Source organism: Grampus griseus, assembly GCF_964374135.1.
Source record: "Grampus griseus genome assembly, chromosome: 2".
NCBI classification, from domain to species: Eukaryota; Metazoa; Chordata; class Mammalia; order Artiodactyla; family Delphinidae; genus Grampus; species Grampus griseus.
Window position 1 is genome coordinate 87,427,046 of NC_139018.1, and position 25,589 is coordinate 87,452,634.

Below are 25,589 nucleotides of genomic sequence, written 5' to 3' on the forward strand. Positions count from 1 at the left end.
TAAAATGAAATAAGTCCTTTTCCTGATATAGTGCTTTGTGATTTTTTCAAAGCACATTATATGCGTAAGTCATTTATATGGGAAAGTTGAGTATTTACCATGTGCTAGGTGCTAGGGATGGAAAAATAAGATTCAATACTAGTCCTCAACAGTGGATATGTAAATCAGCTATACTTCAATTTTAAATAAAGAATATTAAAAAAAATTACTAGTCCTCAAGGAACTTGGTCTAATGGGGGAGATACACATAGAGAAATAATTCGTAATGCATGATTAAATGCCACAGTAGAACCTTTTACAAAGGGATTTGAAAGTATTAAGGAACAATTGATTAACTGCTTCAGGAAGTCAGGAAAGAAAAGATTCACTAAAGATGAATCCTAATGGATGAAGAGTAGTTCACCAAACTTAGAAAGGGGTAAGGACAGAAGGAACATAAATGAAGCCAGGAAAGCTTGAAAGTATGTTGTACCTTCACAGGTCAAGCAGTTCAATAGGAGAGTGGAATGCAAGGTACATGTTGGTGAGAAGGAAGGGAATTTGTGGCTGCAGATAAAGCTCTTTAGGGCCAGACTCTTTATTATTAATTTTTTATTGTGGTAAAATTTACATAACATGAAATTTACTGTTTTAACCATTTTTAAGTTTACAGTTTAGTGGCATTCACAACATTGTATAATCATCACCACTACCTATTTCCAGAACTTTTTCACCATTCCAAGGAGAAACTCTGTACCCATTAAGCAATAACTGCCCCCCTCTCTCAGCCTCTGGTAACCTGTATTTTACTTTTTGTCTCTATGAATTTGTCTATTTTGGATACTTCACATAAATGGAATCATACCACACTTGTCCTTTGTGTATGGCTTATTGCACTTAGCATAATGTTTTCAAAGTTTATCTATGTTGTAGCATGTATCAGAGCTTCATTCCTCTTTACAATTGAATAACATTCCATTGTATGTTTATACCACATTCTGTTTTCCATTCTTTTGTTGATAGACACTTGAGTTGTTTCCACCTTTTAGCTATTGTGAATAATACTTCTTTGAACACTGGTGTATAAGTCTGTCTGAATCTCTGTTTTCTGTTCTTTTGGGTATATACCTAGGAGTGAAATGCTGGGTCATATGGTAATTCTATGTTTAACTTTTTGAGAAAGCACCAAACTGTTTTCCACAGTGACTGCACCATTTTATACTCTCACCAGCAATGCACAGGGTTTCCAGTTTCTCCATAGCCCTGTCAACACATGTTATTTTCCCTTTCTTTTTTTTTTTTTTTTTTTAAGTAATAGCCCATCCTGGTGGTATTGGTAGTTTTGATTTGCATTTCTCTAATGACTAATGATGTTAAATATTTTTTCATGTGTTTCTTGGCCATTTTTATCTTCTTTGGAGAAATCTCTATTCAAGTCCTTTGCTCATTTTTGATGTGTTTTCTGTTGAGTTGTAGGAGTTCTTTATGTAGTCTTGATACTAAATCCTTGTCAGATATATGATTTGCAGATATTTTCTCCTTTCTGTGGGTTGTCTTTTCATTCTGTTGATAGTGTCCTTTGATATACAAAAGTTTTAAATTTTGATAAAGTATAGTTTTATTTTTTTCTTTTGTTGCCTGTGCTTTTTGTGTCATATTTAAACAACCATTACCAAATTGAAGGTCATGAAGATTTTCCCCTGTTTTCTTCTAAGAGTTTTATAGTTTTAGCTCTTGAATTTAGGTTTTTGATCCATTTGAGTTAATCTTCCTGTATGGTGCAAGGTAAGGGTCCAACTTCATACTTTTGCATGTGGTTATCTAGTTGTCTTAGCAGCATTTGTTGAAGAGACTCTTCTTTCCCATTAAATGGTCTTAGCATTGAAAAATCAGTTTACCAAATAATATAAATACACTACCATGTGTGAAAAAGCTAGCTAGTGGGAACCTGCTATATAGCACAGGGAGCTCAGCTCAGTGCTCTGTGACGACCCAGATGGGTGGGATGGGGGGGAGGGATGTCCAAGAGGGAGGGGATATATGTATACATATAGCTGATTCACTTCATTGTACAGCAGAAACTAACACAACATAGTAAAGCAATTGTACTCCAATAAAAAAATAAGTATCTTGCACCATAAAAAAAAAATCAGTTGACCAATATATGTGGGAGTTTATTTCTGGGCTGTCTACAGTCAGACTCTTAGAATCTTTATATGCCATACTAATCACCCTCTTGGTGATGGGGAACAATATAATCAAATTTGTATTTTGAAAATATAATTATGGGCATAGTATGGAGAATAATTGTAGAGAAAAGAAATTGAAGTCAAGATCAGTTAGGAAATATGTTACTGCAGAATTTTAGGCAAGAACTATGGGCCTAATTTTAAAACAATGGCAGCAAGAATAGAGAATAATAGATCTGAAAGGCTGGTTAATTTGATATTTACAATGAAATCATAAGGTAGATAGGGCTTGTAGTTCCCATTGTATAGATAAAACTAAAGCTTTTAAAAGTGATTTTCCTCTGGTCTCATACCTGTTGTTGGAATTAAAACCTAGGTCTTCTGATTTCTAATCCAGTATTTTTTCCATTGTACCATGGTTACTTTCTCGGAGAATAATAAACAGTGGAGGACGAGATCATTTTTGCAACTGGTCATATTTAACATTTTTAATGAATGATTTAGAAAAAGTTCACAGTGTACAGATGGTACTGTTGAAGGGGATAAACCACAGAAAGATCATTAACTATGCATTGGGGGAAAAAATTGAAGATTCAGTGGAAGCATTTAGGAGAAAATAATCCACAGTACTTATAGGATAATTAGCTCTGAGCTATCAAAAAAAGGAAGTGAGGATAAAGTAATAAATTGGGAAATTCTGTGAAATTTCCAATATACTACTCTAGACAAAAAGGCTAAATTTTGGGGACTTCTGTGCTAGGTCCTGGGAACAATAAAGTAGACATTCTACTCTTTTACATAATAATAATAGCTAACATTTATGAAGAACTTACTACTTGTGAGGGGGAGGAGGAGATATTGCAAACATTTGTTTGTCTCCGATGAGGCAGATCATATTCTCATTTTACAGATAAGGAAACTGAAGTGCAGAGAAGTTAAGCAGTATGTCTAAGGTAATAGAGCCAATAAGTCATGGATTCAGAATTCAGACTCAGGCAATTTAACCTTACAGCTTGTTCTTTTAAGCAATATGCTATTGGGCCTCTGTATAATCACAGTCTTTCCATACCTGCAAAACTTTGTTCAGTATTGATTACATGATTTAAGTTTTAAGAAAGATCCAGAGAAGAGCAGCTAAGATCAAGGGATGAAAGAGAGTTCCAACTAAAAAGACCTGGGAAAAAACTTGAAAGACTATATGACTAAAGAATATAGATATAAACTTTCATATAAAATTCTGCAAGGTAGTTTAGTACTTATACATATTCTGCTTATAAATAACCCATTCTTATAGCTTATGCTGCTGCCCTAATGCCGTACAGTATCTCTTACTTTAACTGGAGGAAAGGAGGAAACTATATTACAGCTTAGTGAGAAAAGTTTCTTAACAGGTTTTACTTCCTTAAATGGTGCCCCTCCCCCAAACAAAACACATTTTACTCCCCAAATATTGTTCTGGTACCTGCAATGCCTCCAATTAGAGATTTATTTGACAGCAGGATATGATGTCTGTAAAAGAATTTTTTAATTGTGATTTAAAAACCCCACATAATATAAAATTTACCATCTTAATCATTTTTAAGTGCACAGTAATGTTAGCTATATGCATATTGTTGTTCAATAGATCCCTAGAATTTTTTCATCTTGCAGAACTGAAATGCTATACCCAATGAACAAAACTCCCCTTTTCCCCTTGTCCCAGCCCCCTGGCTGAAAATGAATTTCTTTTTTTAAAAAAATAAATTTATTTATTTTATTTATGTAATTTTGGCTGTGTTGGGTCTTTGTGCGGCACGTGGCTTCTCGTTATGGAGCATGGGCTCTAGAGCGCAGGTTCAGTAGTTGTGGCGCATGGGCTCAGTTGCTCCACGGCATGTGGGATCTTCCTGGACCAGGGCTCCAACCCATGTCTCCTGCATTGGCAGGGGGACTCTTAACCACTCTTCCATGAGGGAAGTCCCCTGAATTTCTTTTTTATTTGAGAAAAAATTTTAATATGAAAACTCTTATAGTGGCATAAAATTAAATCATGTTTAATTGCACATACAAAGAATCCCCTTCATTAACAGGACAAAATTATATTAAATTGGAACCTTTAGAAAATCAAGAATGTATGCTCACTCTAGGTGCTAAGAACTGAAGTGAGCTTTCTAATACAGTTATTTCTGGAAAAATTCGTTTCAGAGGACCAAGGACTAACTCCACCATAGAATTTTTTACTTGAAAGTAATGAGTATGATCAACTGAGGTAACTTTCACAGAAAGTGAGCTGAAATCCTATTGGCCTTCTGCTAAGTAGAAGGATTATTGGTGGAAGTAAATTCCTCTCGCAGCCTATGCTGGAAACAGCTTAAATACATTCTCCTTAAATCCACTAATCAGGCTTTTGCCTGATCTAATCAGGCTTTTGCCCCTGCCATAGCACCAGTGTCCTTTTCAAGGTACCAGTGATTTCAGTGTTGCTAAATCCACTTGTTAATTCATAGTCATCATCTTACTTCACCTATGAGCAGCATTTGATTAGTTGGTTACTCCTTCCTTCTCCTCCTCTTTGAAACAGGCTTTCCGGAAATCCAGCTTTCCTTCTACCTTCTAGCTAGTCCTTCTCATACTTTTTTCTGGTTCCTCCTCAAAGGAAATGCCCTACTGCTTAGTTCTTGGACCTCTTCCTTATCTTTACTCAGTCTCTTGGAGAGCTCCTACTAACACGTACTTAAGTATCACCTATATACTGTTGATTTCCAAATTTATATCTCTTATCCAAACTGTTCTCTTGAATTCTCGGCTTGATATTCCTACTCATCTTGAATTCCTTACCCATTATTTCCTCTTGGATGGCAAGTACAGTTTTGGACTTAACCTGTCCAAAGCCAAACCCCTGATCTTTCCCATACCCCAGATCTTCTACTCACAGCCATCCCCAACGAAGTTGATGGCAACTCCTTCCTTTATCAGGCCAGAAACTTTGGAGTTTTTCTTGACTCCTTATTTTTCACCGCCACTTCCAACTTACCAGCAAATTCTGTTGGCCCAGGTTACAACACATATATCCAGAATCCAAACACTTCTCCCTACCCCCATTACTACGACCCCAGTCTGAATTACCACTATCTCTTGCTTAGAGTATTGGTGATGGCTTATCTGGCCTCCTTCTCTCCTTGCTTCCACTTCAATGCATTTTCAACACAGTATCATGTTAAAATGTCAATTAGATCATGCTCCTTATCTGCCCAAGATGCTTCCGGTGGCTTCCATCTCAACTGCAGAAAAAGTCCAAGTCTTTACAGTGGTCCACAGGCCCCATACCATCTGCTTTACTCATAGTTCTCTGACCTTGTCTCTTACTACCCTTCTTGTTGCTCACAACATTCACACCACACTGGCCTTTTTGTTGTTCTGTGAAATAGAAATCATTCTCCTGTGGTAGGGCTTCATGCCCTCTGCCTAGGACACTCTTTCTCCAGAGAGCTACATGGTAATTCTCACTCTTGCAAGTCTTTGTTCAAATAACACCATTTTGGTGAGGCCTTCCCCCCCTTCTCCATCTCTAATGTATTTCTTCCACAGCAGTTATCAGTTTCTAATGTGTTGTGTAAATTCTTTGTTTATTGTAGCCACCCCCATCAACAAGAGCAGGAATGTTTTTCTGTTTTTGATTTACTGTATCCCCAGTGCTTAGAACAGTGACTTATGCAAAATAGGTACTCAATAAATATATACTGAATAATCAACATAGGAAGAAATTAAATGTGCCCTCAAGACCTAAAACAGGATTTGGCAACAGTAGTGGGTAGTCTTGGCAGGAGGTAGCTGGACATGACTAAATTAGAGGGAACCTGGAAGTGGAAGGTATGAATAGGGCCTAATAGCGTAAAAAATTGGGAGCTTGTTGGAAGGATGGGGGACAGTGAATGTAATGACATTTTTATCTGTAAAAATTAACATCATGCTACTGTAGAATCAATTTAAGTTTTGGTTCTGATTTTAAAGGAGGCAATGTAATTTGTAGTAGTAAAAAGGAAAGGGAAGGATACTCCATTTGCTGATGATAAATGGACATAGGAAAGAGAAATTTAATTATTAGAGATGGTTAAAACTAACTTGACTATGTCAAAGTGATCATTTCTGATAACTGGCTAGAGAAAGTGGTGCCCACCTTATGGAAGGCATTAAATCCTCAGTAGAAGAATTTTATAGTCTATGCTAGGGTCAGTAGTATTCTATTGTTAGATCTTGACTAGAAGAAAGATGACGGAAAACAAAGTTTTTCCAAAGATGTTTCTCACTATGGCTAGAAAATAAATAAAAGTGGGAAAAGACAATTGATAGATTAGATATCTTCATTTATTTATTCAGTAATAATGTTGAGTACCTTCAGTATTCCAGGGGATACAGGGGTGACCAAAGAAGTAAGTTCTCTGCTCTTATGGAGCTTATATTCTAGTGCAGCTAGATGAGAATAGTCCATGTAGGTGGTTGCCATGAACACAGAATAAGTTAAGGGTCAGATCTGAGAGAAACTGCAGAAGAATTGCCAGGGCTTGGTGATAGGTTTTATTTATTTTATTTATTTCTTTATTTTGGCCATGCCGCACAGGCTTGTGGGATCTTAGTTCCCCGACCCGGGCCCATGGCAGTGAAAGTGCCGAGTCTTAACCACTGGACCACCAGGGAATTCCCCGGACTTGGTGATAGCCTGTGCAGCATATGAAGGCATGTAGTTGTATGCACTAATGGACTGGTGAATAGGATGAGAAGAGGTAAGAGGCAGGAGAACCAAAAGGATGATGTGATGCCACTGAAAGTAATGGGAAAGTTGACAAGGGTGCTAATTTGTGGAGAAACTTTCGATTTTTTTACATTTCAAGTTTCAAGTATTAGTGGATGTGCAAATGGAAATGTCTTATGGGCTGGATATGGCAGGTGGGGAGGAGACTCTTGCTCCAGGTCTGCCTTGCTTTCCCTTCCAAATCTGCCTTGATTTCCCTACCTATCTCTCATTCTCTCCTTCCCTTTCATAGTCCTCCATCTGCATCCTCTTATGTGGCTTAAAATTGCTCACTCATTCATCATGCCCTTTGTGGGTCTACTGGAGGCATTGCTCTGTGTCTTTGTCTTTTTATGATCCTAGAGGACTGAGCAGTCACCATCTGAAACATTGGTGGCTTTGGTAGAATGAGAGAATAATGAACTGTGCTCCCTATAATTGCTTATGCCTGGAAGCGATTCCTGTCATTTTGCTCACATTTCATTGCCCCTCCCTTAACCCAATTTCAGAAGAATGGGGAGGAGCAATCCTACAAAGTGCCTGGGATGAGAGCTAGAAATATTTGCCAACATTAATGACTACCAAAGGCCTGAATTATTAATTCATTGTAACATGAACCTGACATAAGATTTCAAATCTTTGAAACTGAAAGTTTGTGAACCTCAAACATGCATATTCTTGGGAGAATATATTAAGAAAAAAAAAAGGATTAGAACTGCCGAACAAACTATACTTGTTTTTCAACTTCACCTAGACTGCTGATCCTTTTCTTCTTCCTTTCCAGTATCCCTATTCATTCTTTACTTTCCTCTCTATACAGCTAAGATTCAATGGTCTGTTGTTTTAGTTTCTTGCCATTATTCTTTTACATGTCTATTTCAAGTGCAGGTGGAGAAATTCATACAACCATACTGGTACTTACAGAAATTTATGATCAGCTACCCCAACTGGATTTTCATCAGCACCTTACAGATTACATATATCTAGTCAACACACTCATTCCAACAACTTTCAAACTTCTACCCTCCTCAGACCCTGCCTCCCTTAAACTCCTCTTCTCCTTGAACTCAACAGGTGATCCTGTTTCCTGCTTGACCAAGAATTGAACAGGAACTACTACCCTACCAAATCTGCAGGCATACCTACATCTCCACCCATATGTCTTTCCTCCTTGTTAGAATAAAGAAGGGTTCATCCTTTCTCCAGGACCAGCCTCTCCACCTGTTCTCAGGGTCCAATCTCCTCTACCTTTTCAAAGACCTCGTCCTGTTATTAATCCAGCCTCCCTCTTATATTCAATCCCTTTATCTATACTTGCTCCTCAGCACTTAAAATATACCTGAGTCTTTCTTCCCCTTCCCAATCACATTTCTTGAACAGAGAATTGTCTTTGTCCACATTTGCATTTTTCTCTCCCTATACCTAATTTCTCAGCATCTTTTTACCTAGCACTGTGCTCCTGGCTTCCATCATGCTAGACTCTCCCGTTTTTCTTCTCTCAGTTCTTAGTCTCCCTTACTGGCTTCTCTCCTATTCATCATTAAGTGTTATAGTTCATAGTTTTCTATTTGAGATCCTCTTCTCATTCTACTCTCTTCCTAAGTAATCATAATCATCAGAAAACTTCACTTACGCTGATGTCTCCAAAATGTGTATCCTTTATCCAGACCTCTCTCCTGTTTCTTGTATATTGCTGTATTTCTAGGCCTTCTACACTGTCTTTCACTTAGTAGGTGTTCGATTAATGCTTTCCTTATGACTGGCTGACAGAATGAATGAATAAACAAACTAGTGATTTTTTGTGACTCTTCTTAACAGACCAAAACCAAATACTTTGTATCCTCAGGCCTAGCACATAGTGCATATTCAGTAAATGCATTATAAATGACTTATCAAAAAAAAAAAGAATGAGTGAATAAAAAACCTTTGTAGTGATTCATTGTAGCCAACTAAGACCAAAGACCTTGCTTATCTTATTCTCTTTAAAAATGTAACTGGGTATAGTTTAAACTAAAACTTGCTTCAAGAGAGACTAATTCTTTGACAGATCAAGTAAAAGTTGCAAGTGTGTTTGGAATGTTGACTGAATTACATGTGTGCAATGTATGAGGAATAAGAAAAAAAGGTTATAGACACCTACTAACTACTGATCTAGTATATGCATGGGGGTCATAAGCACAGACTTTGGTCTGGGACTGCTTGGGAGAATATCCAGAATCTACTGTAGGCATATGATATAGAGCACAGTTTCCTCATCTGTGAAATGGAGAGTCCACCTCAGAGGGTGGTTGTGGGGACTAAATGCAATAATATTTGATTAGCACTTAGCACAAGGCCTGGCACAGAATAAGCATTTAATAGTTATTATTAATGTTATTCCATTTTGATCCAGCTGGTATAGTTGCCAGCCAGAGACATACTATAGATGAGTAATTGCTAAACATGGCTGCTTATCAGAATCACTTTAGCTTTTTAGAAAAAAAGATTCCTGGACTCATCCCCAGACTGCTGAATCGGACTGAAGTGGGGTTGGGGAGGCAAGGATATATATTTCTTAAAGCTCCTCAGGTGATTCTGAGCATCAGCCAGGTTTGGCAATTATATTACAGAAAATAGTTTTGTTTCCAGAAATCATCTGAGTATGAGATATAATCAGGAAAAATGTTTCTAGTGTGGAGAAAAAGGAGCCAGAAATGACATTCTAAAAAGCCAATTGTATGTAATCTTTGGGATCAGTGGTCATAGTTGTGCTGATTGCCTGAGAACAGGTCATAATGAAAGTGAAGCATGCACAGCTGAGCCATTTTCAAGGTCCCAGAATGAAAAGAAAAGCAGAGCAAGTGAGCTGGTAACAGCTGCCAAACTTAATTCACAGTAGCCGTGTGGGATGGGGAAAGCATTAAGAGAGCTTCAGAAAAGAGGGGGTAGAAATATAAAGATTAAGTTTTAGGTATTAGAGGAACAAAGATTAGAGAAAAATAAATGAAGTAGCTGAGGGTGAGCTCTAAGAAGTGCTATAGGAAAATATCAGGAGAGGATAATTCTTACTGAAAAAAAGAGATAAAGAACACATGCCTCAGAAGAAGAAGGAAAAAAGAGGTTGCAGGAAGGGTCATAAACACATTTTGAGAGATTAACATGGAAAAGGCCAAAGGAAGCATGGATAATCGGCCTGTTATAGATGGACTACAAATCCCGGAGAAACAAGTATTACAGAAGGAGAGAGGGAAAGTGAAGCCTAACTACAGCAGTGAAGTTGATAACAAAGGGAAATAAATGAGGTAGTTCAGCAGTATTGAAGGATAATTAGAATTATATAAATAGGGCTAAAGTACAGCTTCAGGTAGGATAGCATGTAGTACAAAGAATATGGAACACAAGTCTAAGGAGCCATTCAGCAAACACTTATTGGGGGTTTATTGGGGTCAGGCAGTATGCCAGACACTGGACACAGGGATGAACGAGAGACGGTTTCTGTTCTCATGGAATTCTCATTTCTGATGAACCTTGGGGGTAGAAAAGAGACAAAGTGACATTCTGGTTGGAAATAGGGCTGCATGTGATAAAAGAACGTTTTGTTTTTGAAAGGACTGAATATGAGCTTTCCCCAGTAGACTCTGAAGCCAGGCAAGGCATTTTGAGCATTGAGGGGGTTTGGAGGATATATTCGAAGCTGGGTTGGAGTCTATCTGACCATAGATGTAAATTAGGCAAAGAGATGGGTCTGTGTTTGTGAATGTATGTGTGTGTGTGTGTCTGTCTAAACACATCTATCTCTCATCCCCAAAGAAATTTAAAAAGAAAACGATTATTTGGTATCTTTCTTGTGTATTGTAAATAAGGATATTATGGGAAAAGTCTGAAAGTAACCAAGAAAGGACCTAAGAAGCGAATGAGAATCCATTTATAAAATAAGGATTAAATAATACTTCTTAGGGTTTATATACTGTTACTTGTCTGGAATATACTTAGAAAGAAAAGAAAGTATAGTCATCCCTCGGTACTGAAGGGATTGGTTCCAGGAGCCCCTGTGCAGAGATGTATGCTCAAGTTCCTTATATAAAATGGTGGGTGCAGAGGACCATCTGTATTTTATAGCATTGCCAGTTCAACAGAGCATATATGTGGTAAAGTGAAATACCTTTTTTCTAATTATGCAGTAGTGAGAACTCAAATTAATTTCTCAGCAGCTCGTAAGTTTTGATAGAGTAATTTAGAACATAAGCAAATTCGTGGTAGAACACAAGGAAATTAAAACTATGAGGAGGAATGATCAGCTTCCTTTTGAAGGTGAGGAGGTGGTGGAAGTTTTAAAAGAAATGAAGGATCTCAGAGGGTTAAACCCAAAGAAGTTAAAGAACTAAAGAGACCTATCTATATGCAGAAATGATTAATGAGAAGCATAAAAGTAGAGAAAGCAAGATTGAAGACATTGAAGAAAACATTAAAAATCAGAAGCCTAGTGGAAGAAGTCTTTAAACAGATCCAAGATGGTAGAAAACATAAGATTAAAGCCAAAATTAAGTCATTGCTTTACATTCTTAGATTTTGCAAAAATACAAGGGAGTGCCATGGTAGGTAAAAACACATTCAGATTGCCTTAAAAGGATAAGATTGAAAGTTAGAGGAATTCTTTGTCAAACTGTTTTAGGAGCTAGATAAGAATTTTGGGGATTGGGTTGTATATGTGGAGAGAAGAGATATCAGATGCCTGTAATATTGCAGTGTCAAAAGGATGAACAGATAATTTAGTAGCAGACATCTAGATTCTAAAACTGAGCAACATAATAAAATTATTCTAGAAGGAAGAGAACTGGGATTAATGATCTACCAGAGATCTATGAGCAAATCTGTGGTGCCTCTGTTCAAAGGCATATGGAAGGTGAGATAACCATAGCACTGAAACTAGTATTAATAGGAAGTGAGAGAAATTGGGAACTGGTACCTGATAATACTGAACCCTGAATATAAGATTTTTGTGCAAAGAAAGACTGACAGGAATAATAGAGAACATGAGATGCCAAGGAAACAATATGCCATAAAGTGGGTCTTAGAAGCTAACTGGAAAATCCTTGCATGGCAAAAGAATGAGGTGGGAAATAAATTCATTCTGTTTGGATTAAGAAAGGCTTTTATTTAGACAATCTGTGATTTTCTCTTTAATACCATGTAAAATATATTGTTCCAGAGCAGCTTTTGAAATGTGAGGACTTTATATACGAGCCATTGGGATCAGCATCTCCATTCTCAATTAAAAAGATTGAAGAGAAAATTAAAGTGATAAGAATAAAGTAGTACTGCTCATAATATCCTTTACTATTTTTGAAGTCTGTAGATTGAATTCCCCCATCTCCGTTAAAAAAATTTTTAAGAGTATAAGGATATAGGAGACTTCCTTGGTGGTCCAGTGGCTAAGACTCCATGCTCCCAATGAAGGGGGCCCGGGTTCAATCCCTGGTTAGGGAACTAGATCCCACATGCATGCCGCAACTAACAGTTCGCATGCCATGACTAAAGATCTCGCAGGCCGCAACTAAGACCTGGCACAGCCAAAATTAATTAATTAATTAATAATTTAAAAAAGAAAAAGAATAGCATCTCTGTAGCTGTTTCAAAAGTAAATTTAAAATAGAGTACAGGAAGCTGGAAGAGCATCATAAAAATGGATAAAAAACAAAGTAATGCAAACTTGTTGAAAACAAAAATAAAGGATGGCTATGTTCTTTGGAGGGGCAAAAAATGTAAAAAGAAATTGGATCATGAAAATACAATAATCCCCCCTTATCCTCGGGGGATGCATACAAAGACCCGCATTTTATACCTGAAACCATGGATAGTACTACACCCTATATATACTATGTTTTTTACATACATACATACATACATAACCTACGATAAAGTTTAATTTCTAAATAAGGCACAGTAAGAGATTAATAATAATAAAATAGAACAATTATAACAATATACTGTAATCAAAGTGACATGAATGTGGTCTCTCTCAAAATATAATATCTTGTACTTTACTCACCCTTCTTTTGAGGATGTGAGATGATAAAATGCCTGCGTGGTGAGATGAAATGAGATGAATGACGTAGCATTAAACTACTATTGACTTTTTTGCTGATAGGTTAGAAGGAGGATCACTTGCTTTGGGTGATCTTGGATCATCAAGCCATGGCACTGTGAGTCGTTGGGTGTTAGGAGCGGGTGATGTTGATGGTTAGGGATCCCAGGAAGGACGGAGCGTGTCACCCAGATTTCATCACGTTACTCATAACAGCCCGCAATTTAAAACTTATGAATTGTTTATTTCTGGAATTTTCAGACTGCTGGTAACTGAAACCACAGAAAGCAAAACCACGGGTTGGGGTGGGTGGGGGACTACTGTAAAAGAAACGGGAAAGAAAATAGACATAGGCTAATTAGAAGTTATTAGAAAGCAGTTCTTAGTAGTCAGCAGATCACATAGCTGTTGGTATCAGATTTTCCTACTGCCTCTTGCAGCTTTTCATCAGTGATATCACTCCCATGGCTTTAATCGCCATCCGTATGCGAATAACTCTCAAATCATCTATGCCCAAGCTCTAAACCCATATGTCCAACTTCCTACTAAATATCTCTTGGGTGTGTCACAAGTGCCTCAAATTCAGTAGGTCCAAATCTGAAAAAGAATCATGTCCCCACTTCTCCCTCCCATCCCAAGTCTGTTTCTCCTGTGTTTCCCTATTATGGAGTATTGCAGTCTTACCTTAGTCCCCTTACTCTAGAAATTTAAACATCATCCTTAATGTTTCTTCTTTTACTCCTCTATCTAATTAATCAGTTAGACTATTCATTGTTCCCCTTTAATATCTCTCACATATATTTATCTCTCTGTTCTCATTCTGTTAGTTTGGACCAGGAATTGGCAAACTTTTTCTATAAAGGGCCAGATAGTAAATACTTTAGGCTTTGCAGTCCATATGATCTTTTTTGCAATCACTGCAGCTCCAAAGCAGCCATAGACAATATGGAAATGAATGGATGGGGCTATTTCCCATAAAACTTTATTTATAGACTCTGACATTTAAATTTCATATAATTCATGAAATATTCTTTTGGCTTTTCTCTCCAACCATTTAAAAATGTAAAAACCATCCTTTGTTTGCCATCCATACAAAAGCAGGCAGCAGGCTAGATTTGGCTCACAGGCATAATTTGCCCACCCCTGGCTTAAAGGAACATTTTCTCTCACTTGAAAAACAACAGTAGTCCCCCATTCTCCTACTCTCTTACCTGGTCTCTCTAGTCTTGTCTCTCTAGTCCACTCATCATACTGAAGCCAGATTGACTTTTTAAAATGCAAATTGGGTTTCATTACGTTGTTTGAAGTCCTTTAAAAGTTGACCATAGCCAGTGGAATGTATCCACATTCCTTGGCAAGACGCTTTGTAATGTGGACCTTGCTTATCTTTCTAGACATATTTCTCGTCATTTCCCCCAACTCTCTGTTCCAGCTTAAAACTGCTTAGAACTGCTTGCAGTTTCTCTGATGTGCAGTGTTTTTAACTTCGAAATTTTGACACGTTTCCTTACCCTCTCCCTACTTCCACTGGCTAGCCACTATTCTTCCTGCTGGACTTATTTCAGTTATCATCATCTCCAGAAACCTCCTCTCATTTCCCCAAGGCTGGATTTAAATGCTTTTACTAAGTTCTGCCATCCTGTCTGTAGAATCCAATAATAGCACTTATTTTACTATAATTGCCTGTCTACTTGACTGTGTCTTCTAAATAGTAAACTTGAGTGCCTAGTGTTTATCCATTATTTCATCCCCAGTTTCCTATATGGTGCCCCATAGTACCCTCAGCATTTTTATTTTTATTTTTTGCATTAAAATGTTGATATAATTCAAAGACCATGAAATTTGCCCTTTTTTAAAAAAGTGTGCAATTCAGAGGTTTTTAGTATACTCACAAAGTTGTGCAGCCATCTCCCTATTTTATTCCAGAACATTTTTATCACCCCAAAAAGAAACCCCACGCCCATTAGGAGGTCACCCTTCATTCCCCCTCCCTTCAGCCCCTGGCAACCACTAATTACTTTTTGTCTCTATGGATTTGCCTAGTCTGGACATTTCATATCAGTGGAAGGGCCCTCCAGTCTTTTTTTTCCCAACCTTCTTCATTATTATAGTTTTCCCTGTATCATGTGCTTTAGCCAAACGGTACTTTGGTGGGGTCTTCATACATGTCTCATGCTTTCTTACCTCTGTACCTTTTCTTATGCCACCTCCTCTATCTGAAATGCTTTTTTCTACTTATTTAGAGTTTTACCTAGCCTTCAATGCCTAATTCGGATAAGACCCCTTCCAAGAAACTTTCCTGATCATATTAGGTAGGAATCATCTCTGAAATCCTACAGTAATTATACTATTTTAGGTGCTACCTTGCCTACTGATTCTTTGAGACTGCTCTCATGTTTTCTAATTGTTTTATACTCTCCCATCCAGTACCTTGGCACAATAAGTTCTTAAAACGTAGTTGAAAATGTCATGGACACTCTGGAAAATAACATGACAGTTTCTTTAAAAACTAAACATAGACTTACCATACAACCCAGCAGTCTCACTCCTGGGCATTTATTCCAGAGAAATAAAAACTAATATTCATGTAAAAATCTGTACACAGTTTTTCATAGCTGCTGTGTTTGTTATAGCCAAAAACTAGAAACCACCAATATGTTCTAAAGTAGTTGAATGCTTAAACAAACTATTGTACATTCGTATCGGAATACTACTCAGCAATAAAAAGGAATGAACTATTGATGTATACAACTATGCATTATGTTGATTGAAAAAAATCTCAAAAGGTCACATACTATATGATTCCATTTATATAATATTCTTGAAATGACAAAATTACGGAGTGGAGAACAAATTACTGGTTACCAGGGATCAGGTATAGTGGGGAAGGAGGATAGATTTGACTATAAATGATAGCATGAGGGAGATATTTGTGACGATGGAATAGGTCTGTATCTTGATTTTGATGGTGTTTACATGAATCTATACATATGATAAAATGGCATAGAACTATATACATACACATTGTACCAATGTCAGTTTCCTGATTTTGATGTCATATTGTTGTATAAGATGTACCCATTGGGGAAAATTGTGTGAAGGGTATATCGGATTTATCTGTGCTATCTTTGCAATTTCCTATGAACCTATAATTATTTCAAGATGAAAAGTTAAAGTTTTTTTCTTTAGAGATTGAAGTGGTATTTAGCATAATCATTTTGCCACTCATGGTGCTGCTTTTCATCAGTATGAATCAGTCTGCACCTTTCAAAATAATGTTACTCTTGAGGTTGACAAGATAACCTGTTTACAGTATTTTAGTTGCATTTTACAATTAGATGAAACCTGTTTAAGCAAGAACTGAGACAAAGTAGTTCTTTGATATCCTGGCTATCCAAGGCCTTGTCTTAATTTTTAAATTAAGTGGTGAGCCTTAAACTGAGTCATATGTTGGTACACTTTAAGTTCCTGGTGCTCTTGTATACTGGCACCTAGAGGACAATGACTGCAGCAATGAGTCCTGTGTAGTATCTGTCATCCTGTGGGATGTTGATAAACAATAATTATTTTTGACTTGACATTAATTGATTCAAACAATTCTTTTCTTAATATAGAGTTGAAAATCTTCTGGTAAGATTTCGAAAAACCATACTATTAACCAATATTCAACTCAAAAACTTTTTCTTCTTTTTTTTTTTTTTACATCTTTACTGGAGTATAATTGCTTTACAATGGTGTGTTAGTTTTTGCTTTATAACAAAGTGAATCAGTTATACATATACATATGTTCCCATATCTCTTCCCTCTTGCATCTCCCTCCCTCTGACCCTCCCTATCCCACCCATCTTGGTGGTCACAAAGCACGGAGCTGATCTCCCTGTGCTATGCGGCTGCTTCCCACTAGCTATCTATTTTACGTTTGGTAGTGTATATATGTCCATGCCACTCTCTCACTTTGTCACAGCTTACCCTTCCCCCTCCCCATATCCTCAAGTCCATTCTCCAGTAGGTCTGTGTCTTTATTCCTGTCTTACCCCTAGGTTCTTCATGACATTGTTTTTCTTAAATTCCATATATATGTGTTAGCATACGGTATTTTTCTTTCCCTTTAGGACTTACTTCACTCTGTATGACAGACTCTAGGTCCATCCACCTCATTACAAATAGCTCAATACCGTTTCTTTTTATGGCTGAGTAATATTCCATTGTATATATGTGCCACATCTTCTTTATGCATTCATCTGATGATGGACACTTAGGTTGTTTCCATCTCCGGGCTATTGTAAATAGAGCTGCAATGAACATTTTGGTACATGACTCTTTTTGAATTATGGTTTTCTCAGGGTATATGCCCAGTAGTGGGATTGCTGGGTCGTATGGTAGTTCTATTTGTAGTTTTTTAAAAAACCTCCATACTGTTCTCCATAGTGGCTGTACCAATTCACATTCCCACCAGCAGTGCAAGAGTGTTCCCTTTTCTCCACACCCTCTCCAGCATTTATTGTTTCTAGATTTTTTGATGATGGCCATTCTGACTAGTGTGAGATGATATCTCATTGTAATTTTGATTTGCATTTCTCTAATGATTAGTGATGTTGAGCATTCTTTCATGTGTTTGTTGGCAGTCTGTATATCTTCTTTGGAGAAATGTCTATTTAGGTCTGCTGCCCATTTTTGGATTGGGTTATTTGTTTTTTTGTTATTGAGCTGCATGAGGTGCTTGTAAATTTTGGAGATTAATCCTTTGTCAGTTGCTTCATTTGCAAATATTTTCTCCCATTCTGAGAGTTGTCTTTTGGTCTTGTTTATGGTTTCCTTTGCGGTACAAAAGCTTTGAAGTTTCATTAGGTCCCATTTGTTTATTTTTATGTCCATTTCTCTAGGAGGTGGGTCAAAAAGGATCTTCCTGTGATTTATGTCATAGAGTGTTCTGCCTATGTTTTCCTCTAAGAGTTTGATAGTTTCTGGCCTTACATTTAGGTCTTTAATCCATTTTGAGCTTATTTTTGTGTATGGTGTTAGGGAGTGATCTAATGTCATACTTTTACATGTACCTGTCCAGTTTTCCCAGCACCACTTATTGAAGAGGCTGTCCTTTCTCCACTGTACATTCCTGCCTCCTTTATCAAAGATAAGGTGACCATATGTGTGTGGGTTTATCTCTCGGCTTTCTATTCTGTTCCATTGATCTATCTTTCTGTTTTTGTGCCAGTACCATACTGTCTTGATTACTGTAGCTTTGTAGTATAGTCTGAAGTCAGGGAGCCTGATTCCTCCAGCTCCATTTTTCGTTCTAAAGATTGTTTTGGCTCTTCGGGGTCTTTTGTGTTTCCATACAAATTGTGAAATTTTTTGTTCTAGTTCTGTGAAAAATGCCAGTGGTAGTTTGATAGGGATTGCATTGAATCTGTACATTGCTTTGGGTATTAGAGTCATTTTCACAATGTTGATTCTTCCAATCCAAGAACATGGTATGTCTCTCCATCTATTTGTATCCTATTTAATTTCTTTCATCAGTGTCTTATAATTTTCTGCATACAGGTCTTTTGTCTCCTTAGGTAGGTTTATTCCTAGATATTTTATTCTTTTTGTTGCAGTGGTAAATGGGAGTGTTTTCTTGATTTCACTTTCAGATTTTTCATCATTAGTGTATAGGAATGCCAGAGATTTCTGTGCATTAATTTTGTATCCTGCTACTTTACCAAATTCATTGATTAGCTCTAGTAGTTTTCTGGTAGCATCTTTAGGATTCTCTATGTATAGTATCATGTCATCTGCAGACAGTGACAGCTTTACTTCTTCTTTTCCGATTTGGATTCCTTTTATTTCCTTTTTTTCTCTGATTACTGTGGCTAAAACTTCCAAAACTATGTTGAATAAGAGTGGTGAGAGTGGGCAACCTTTTCTTGTTCCTGATCTTAGTGGAAATGGTTTCAGTTTTTCACCATTGAGGACAATGTTGACTGTGGGTTTGTCATATATGGCCTTTATTCTGTTGACGAAAGTTCCCTCTATGCCTACTTTCTGAAGGATTTTTATCATAAATGGCTGTTGAATTTTGTTGAAAGCTTTCTCTGCATCTATTGAGATGATCATATGCTTTTTCTCCTTCAGTTTGTTGATATGGTGTATCACATTGATTGATTTGCGTATATTGAAGAATCCTTGCATTCCTGGAATAAACCCCACTAGATCACGGTGTATGATCCTTTTAATGTGCTGTTGGATTCTGTTTGCTAGTATTTTGTTGAGGATTTTTGCATCTATGTTCATCAGTGATATTGGCCTGTAGTTTTCTTTCTTTGTGACATCCTTGTCTGGTTTTGGTATCAGGGTGATGGTGGCCTCGTAGAATGAGTTTGGGAGTGTTCCTCCCTCTGCTATATTTTGGAAGAGTTTGAGAAGGATAGGTGTTAGCTCTTCTCTAAATGTTTGATAGAATTTGCCTGTGAAGCCACCTGGTCCTGGGCTTTTGTTTGTTGGAAGATTTTTAATCACAGTTTCAATTTCATTGCCTGTGGTTGGTCTGTTCATACTTTCTATTTCTTCCTGATTCAGTCTTGGCAGGTTGTGCATTTCTAAGAATTTGTCCATTTCTTCCAGGTTGTCCATTTTATTGGCATAGAATTGCTTGTAGTAATCTCTCATGATCTTTTGTATTTCTGCAGTGTCAGTTGTTACTTCTCCTTTTTCATTTCTAATTCTATTGATTTGAGTCTTCTCCCTTTTTTTCTTGATGAGTCTGGCTAATGGTTTATCAATTTTGTTTTACTTCTCAAAGAACCAGCTTTTAGTTTTATTGATCTTTGCTATTGCTTCCTTCATTTCTTTTTCATATATTTCTGATCTGATCTTTATGATTTCTTTCCTTCTGCTAACTTTGGGGGTTTTTTGTTCTTCTTTCTCTAATTGCTTTAGGTGCAAGGTTAGGTTGTTTATTTGAGATGTTTCCTGTTTCTTAAGGTAGGATTGTATTGCTATAAGCTTCCCTCTTAGAACTGCTTTTGCTGCATCCCATAGGTTTTGGGTCGTCATGTCTCCATTGTCATTTGTTTCTAGGTATTTTTTGATTTCCTCTTTGATTTCTTCAGTGATCACTTCGTTATTAAGTAGTGTATTGTTTAGCCTCCATGTGTTTGTATTTTTTACAGATATTTTCCTGTAATTGATATCTAGTCTCATAGCGTTGTGGTTGGAAAAGATACCTGATACAATTTCAGTTTTCTTAAATTTACCAAGGCTTGATTTGTGACCCAAGATATGATCTATCCTGGAGAGTGTTCCATGAGCACTTGAGAAAAATGTGTATTCTGTTGTTTTTGGATGGAATGTCCTATAAATATCAATTAAGTCCATCTTGTTTAATGTATCATTTAAAGCTTGTGTTTCCTTATTTATTTCCATTTTGGATGATCTGTCCATTGGTGAAAGTGTGGTGTTTAAGTCCCCTACTATGAATGTGTTGCTGTCGATTTCCCCTTTATGGCTGTTAGTATTTGCCTTATGTATTGAGGTGCTCCTATGTTGGGTGCATAAATATTTACAATTGTTATATCTTCTTCTTGGATCGATCCCTTGATCATTATGTAGTGTCCTTCTTTGTCTCTTCTAATAGTCTTTATTTTAAAGTCTGTTTTGTCTGATATGAGAATTGCTATTCCAGCTTTCTTTTGGTTTCCATTTGCATGGAATATTCTTTTCTATCCCCTCACTTTCAGTCTGTATGTGTCTCTAGGTCTGAAGTGGGTCTCTTGTAGACAATATATATATGGGTCTTGTTTTTGTATCCGTTCAGCCAGTCTGTGTCTTTTGGTAGGAGCATTTAATCCATTTATATTTAAGGTGATTATCGATATGTATGTTCCTATTCCCATTTTCTTAATTGTTTTGGGTTTGTTATTATAGGTCTTTTCCTTCTCTTGTGTTTCTTGCCTAGAGAAGATCCTTTAGCATTTGTTGTAAAGCTGGTTTGGTGGTGCTGAACTCTCTCAGCTTTTGCTTGTCTGTAAAGGTTTTAATTTCTCCATCAAATCTGAATGAGATCCTTGCTGGGTAGAGTAATCTTGGATGTAGGTTTTTCTCCTTCATCACTTTAAATATGTCCTGCCAGTCCCTTCTGGCTTGCAGAGTTTCTGCTGAAAGATCAGCTGTTAACCTTATGGGGATTCTCTTGTGTGTTATTTATTTTCCCTTACTGCTTTTAATATGTTTTCTTTGTATTTAATTTTTGACAGTTTGATTAATATGTGTCTTGGCGTATTTCTCCTTGGATTTATCCTGTATAGGACTCTCTGTGCTTCCTGGACTTGATTAACTATTTCCTTTCCCGTATTAGGGAAGTTTTCAACTATAATCTCTTCAAATATTTTCTCAGTCCCTTTCTCTCTTCTTCTTCTGGAACCCCTATAATTCGAATGTTGGTGCGTTTAATGTTGTCCCAGAGGTCTCTGAGACTGTCCTCAGTTCTTTTCATTCTTTTTTCTTTATTCTGCTCTGCAGTAGTTATTTCCACTATTTTATCTTCCAGGTCACTTATCCGTTCTTCTGCCTCAGTTATTCTGCTATTGATCCCATCTAGAGTATTTTTCATTTCATTTATTGTGTTGTTCATCGTTGCTTGTTTCATCTTTACTTCTTGTAGGTCCTTGTTGAATGTTTCTTGCATTTTCTCTATTCTATTTCCAAGATTGTGGATCATTTTTACTATCATTATTCTGAATTCTTTTTCAGGTAGACTGCCTATTTCCTCTTCATTTGTTAGGTCTTGTGGTTTTTTATCTTGCTCCTTCATCTGTGGTGTGTTTTTCTGTCTTATTTTGCTTATCTTACTGTGTTTGGGGTCTCCTTTCTGCAGGCTGCAGGTTCATAGTTCCCATTGTTTTTGGTGTCTGTCCCCAGTGGCTAAAGTTGGTTCAGTGGCTTGTGTATGCTTCCTGGTGGAGGGGACTACTGCCTGTGTTCTGGTGGATGAGGCTAGATCTTGCCTTTCTGGTGGGCAGGTCCATGTCTGGTGGTGTGTTTTGGGGTTTCTGTGGACTTATTATGATCTTAGGCAGCCTCTTTGCTAATGGATGGTGTTGTGTTCCTGTCTTGCTAGTTGTTTGGCATAAGATGTCCAGCACTGTAGCTTGCTGGTCGTTGAGTGAAGCTGGGTGTTGGTGTTGAGATGGAGATCGCTGGGAGATTTTCACCGTTTGATATTATGTGGAGCTGGAGGTCTCTTATGGACCAGTGTCCTGAAGTTGGCTCTCCCACCTCAGAGGCACAGCACTGACTCCTGGCTGCAGCACCAAGAGCCTTTCATTCACACAGCTTTGATGATAAAGGCACTCTTCTTCACTGTTGTTCAAGTTCTAGGTAGAGATTTCAGACTGCCTTTACCCTAAAAAGAGCTGGAGAAGCATTGGTGGTTCTTCTCCAAAGGAAGGTACCCTCTGAATGTTTGGGAGATGAAGAAAAGAAGATGTTTGTTCTTTTTCCTATGGTCTCATCCTCCAAATCACCTTTGGAATCAAACTTAAAAACTTTTGAAAATTGTTATACTATATATTAAGTAAAATGAATATTCTTGTGCAAATTTAAAATGAGTATTACAAAATCAGAACTTATTTCTAATTCTTTTTGGAAAGTGGTGTGGTATGCATAACTTAAGGATTTTTCTTTTGTACTTATGATCAAGCTCAAAGTGAATATGAGAGAACAAAAGTAAATATGAGCAAAACTACATATTCTTTAGTAAAATGAAAATGATTTTTTTTTCAGGTTAAACTGCAGAACAACATATCATATCAGATGGCAGACATACATCATTTAAAGGGTAAGAAACTTAATTACAGATTAAAGATAAAGGTCACTAAATGTCTAAAATCCTGAAGAATTAAGAAATCCTCAAGTTAAACAGCTAAATGAAATAGAATTTTTGAACAAAGCTCCTCTGATGGCAAAACATTTATCCTTTTGTCTTAAGATATAATGAAAAATTTTTAATGTTGCTTTATATATAATAAGTGCAAGTTAATATTTGAGGTCTGCATTTTAATCTTGTGCTGTAGACAGAGTTCATGCAATGAAATGTTAGAAGAATCCTCAAGGAAAATTGAGGTGTAACTTCGGAGACTGTCAGATTTCTAGGGAAAAGATTAGGGATGATTCCTCTGTACTGTGTCCAGTCTGCTAAAATAATCCACTCAGATCTAGTGATGCGTTGGAAAGATCCTCCAAACTTAATGTTTTAGATACCCCAGGATCAAAGAAACCTTCAACAAAAACTGGGAAGAAACCTGGAGACGGATTTGATAGATAGGTAGGTAGGTAGATAGATAGATAGAAAGAAAGTAAGAAGACAGATTTTTTTTCACTTAGATGAAGTGATAGGAGATGACTAAAGCTCTTATGAAAAATAATAGGTGAAGAGAACAAGCTCTGTCATCTGCTTACATTACTTCACACTGTCACTGGCCTTTGGAGCTTGGGGTCTGAGGACTATCCCGCTTCTCCCTCATATCTTTTGATTACAACCCTATATATTTTAAAACTTTGCATGCAGTGACTCTGAGTTTATATATGTGGGTAATACTTGCTCTCTAATTTCATAACTATATCTTTATAACCATTTTAAACCTGTTTAGATAGAATTAGGTAATATATACATATATTTTTCAAATTTATTTATATTTATTTATTGGCTGTGTTAGGTCTTTGTTGCTGCATGTGGGCTTTCTCTAGTTGCCATGAGCTGGGGCTACTCTTCATTGCAGTGTGTGGGCTTCTCATTGCAGTGGCTTCTCTTGTTGTGGAGCACGGGCTCTAGGCACGTGGACTTCAGTAGTTGCAGCACACAGGCTCAGTAGTTACAGCATGCGGGCCCTAGAGTTCACGGGCTTCAGTAGTTGGGGCGCACGAGATCAGTAGTTTTGGCTTGCGGGCTCTAGAGCACAGGCTCAGTAGTTGTGGCTCACGGGCTTAGTTGCTTCGCGGCATGTGGGATCTTCCCAGACCAAGGATCGAACCTGTGCCCCCTGCATTGGCAGGCAGCTTCTTAACCACTGCACCACCAGGGAAATCCCAGGTAATATATTTTCAAACATCCTCTTGAAGAAGTCAACCTAAGTTGACTTTGTAATTTATGTAAGTTTTGCTTCTTACCTAGCAAATCCATTAGGAAATATCATTTGTATGTTATAATCCAGACATAGGAATTATTAATTTTTTACTATCTATGATTTAGAACAGCTTTGATTTTCTGTTAAAAATTTACTTTCTGGTTGGTCACAATAATTGTTGTTGCATTTGTGTCCATATTCTACTCTTTTTGACTCACAGGAGTGCACAGGATGACACAGAAGATGGCACACTGTCAGTGCTGCTTCCAGCTTGCAATTTTTACAAATGATTTTGCTTGTCATCAAAGTATAGTTCTTATTAAATAGTAATAGATCAGTTGAAAAGGAAGTCCTATGGGTTTTGCTAGTACATGTCAGAGAAAATGACAGCCTATGTTACTGAGTAAAAATCTTTATTTTGCTCTATGTGTTGAAGTAGATCTTGAGATGTTTTGAAATTTTGATGATAATCTTTAGCAGAGAAAAAAGCTTTGATTTGAACTCATACCATGCAACTTTTGGTTTTAGTGCAGTTACTGAAGCTTGGATGCTTGAGATTGAATTTCATTAATGTGACTTTTGCACCCTGGGAACTCTTTCTGCTGAAACAAACTTCTTGACAAGTTGACAGTAAAATCCGTATTTGACTATTTTCATTGACATTAATGTCGGATATAATGGAATTAATACACATCAAGATCCTAAAAAAAATCTTTTAATATTTTCTTGGAAATAAGAGGATTAGGGTTGGTTTTTAATGCCTGAGAAAGTAAATTAACATTCTACTATACACTGATTTATTTTGAATAGCTTACCTTATTTTTATTCCTATTACTGAAAGAAAATTTGCAATAAAAAATTTCCAGAAGTAAATTTTTTTTTTTGGCTTTAAATGATCATCCTAGAAGTTAAATTGAGAGATTATGGCCATATCTTTCTATAGCATACCCTGATATTACTGTCAGAGCTAGACTACCCTGCACAATCAACCTTGGACCTGATCTCATATTAAGTTACTCTGGGGACTTTCCTGGTGTTGCAGTGGTTAAGAGTCCCCCTGCCAATTCAGGGGACACAGGTTTGATCCCTGGTCCGGGAAGATCCCACATGCTGCGGAGTAACTAAGCCCATGCACCACAACTACTGAGCCTGTGCTCTAGAGCCCACGAGCCACAACTCCTGAGCCCACGTGCCACAACTACTGAAGCCTGCAAGCCTAGTGCCTGTGCTCCGCAACAAGAGAAGCTACCACAATGAGAAGCCTGTGCACTGCAACGAAGAATAGCCCCCCCCACTTGCGACAACTAGAGAAAGCCCACGTGCAGCAACGAAGACCCAACGCAGCCAAAAATTAAAAAAAAAAAAAAGTTACTCTGAGCATCCTGCTGTGGTGACCTAGAGCAACCACACTAGACACAGAGTATCTTTGGGTTTAAAATGAAGAAAACACATGGCAATCAGTTGAAAGTAAAATTGTGATATAGGAA

General features: G+C 37.2%; 1 protein-coding gene across 2 annotated transcripts in view; it reads left to right on the forward strand.

The window, feature by feature from the left end:
• Positions 1-25,589, forward strand: part of GOLM2 (golgi membrane protein 2) — a 111,206-nt gene that overhangs the window by 21,736 nt on the left and 63,881 nt on the right. For both annotated transcript variants that reach the window (XM_082649298.1, XM_082649299.1), the window contains exon 2: positions 22,763-22,817. In XM_082649298.1, coding sequence (XP_082505424.1) covers positions 22,763-22,817 — 55 coding nt within the window. The remainder of the gene's footprint in view (positions 1-22,762; positions 22,818-25,589) is intronic.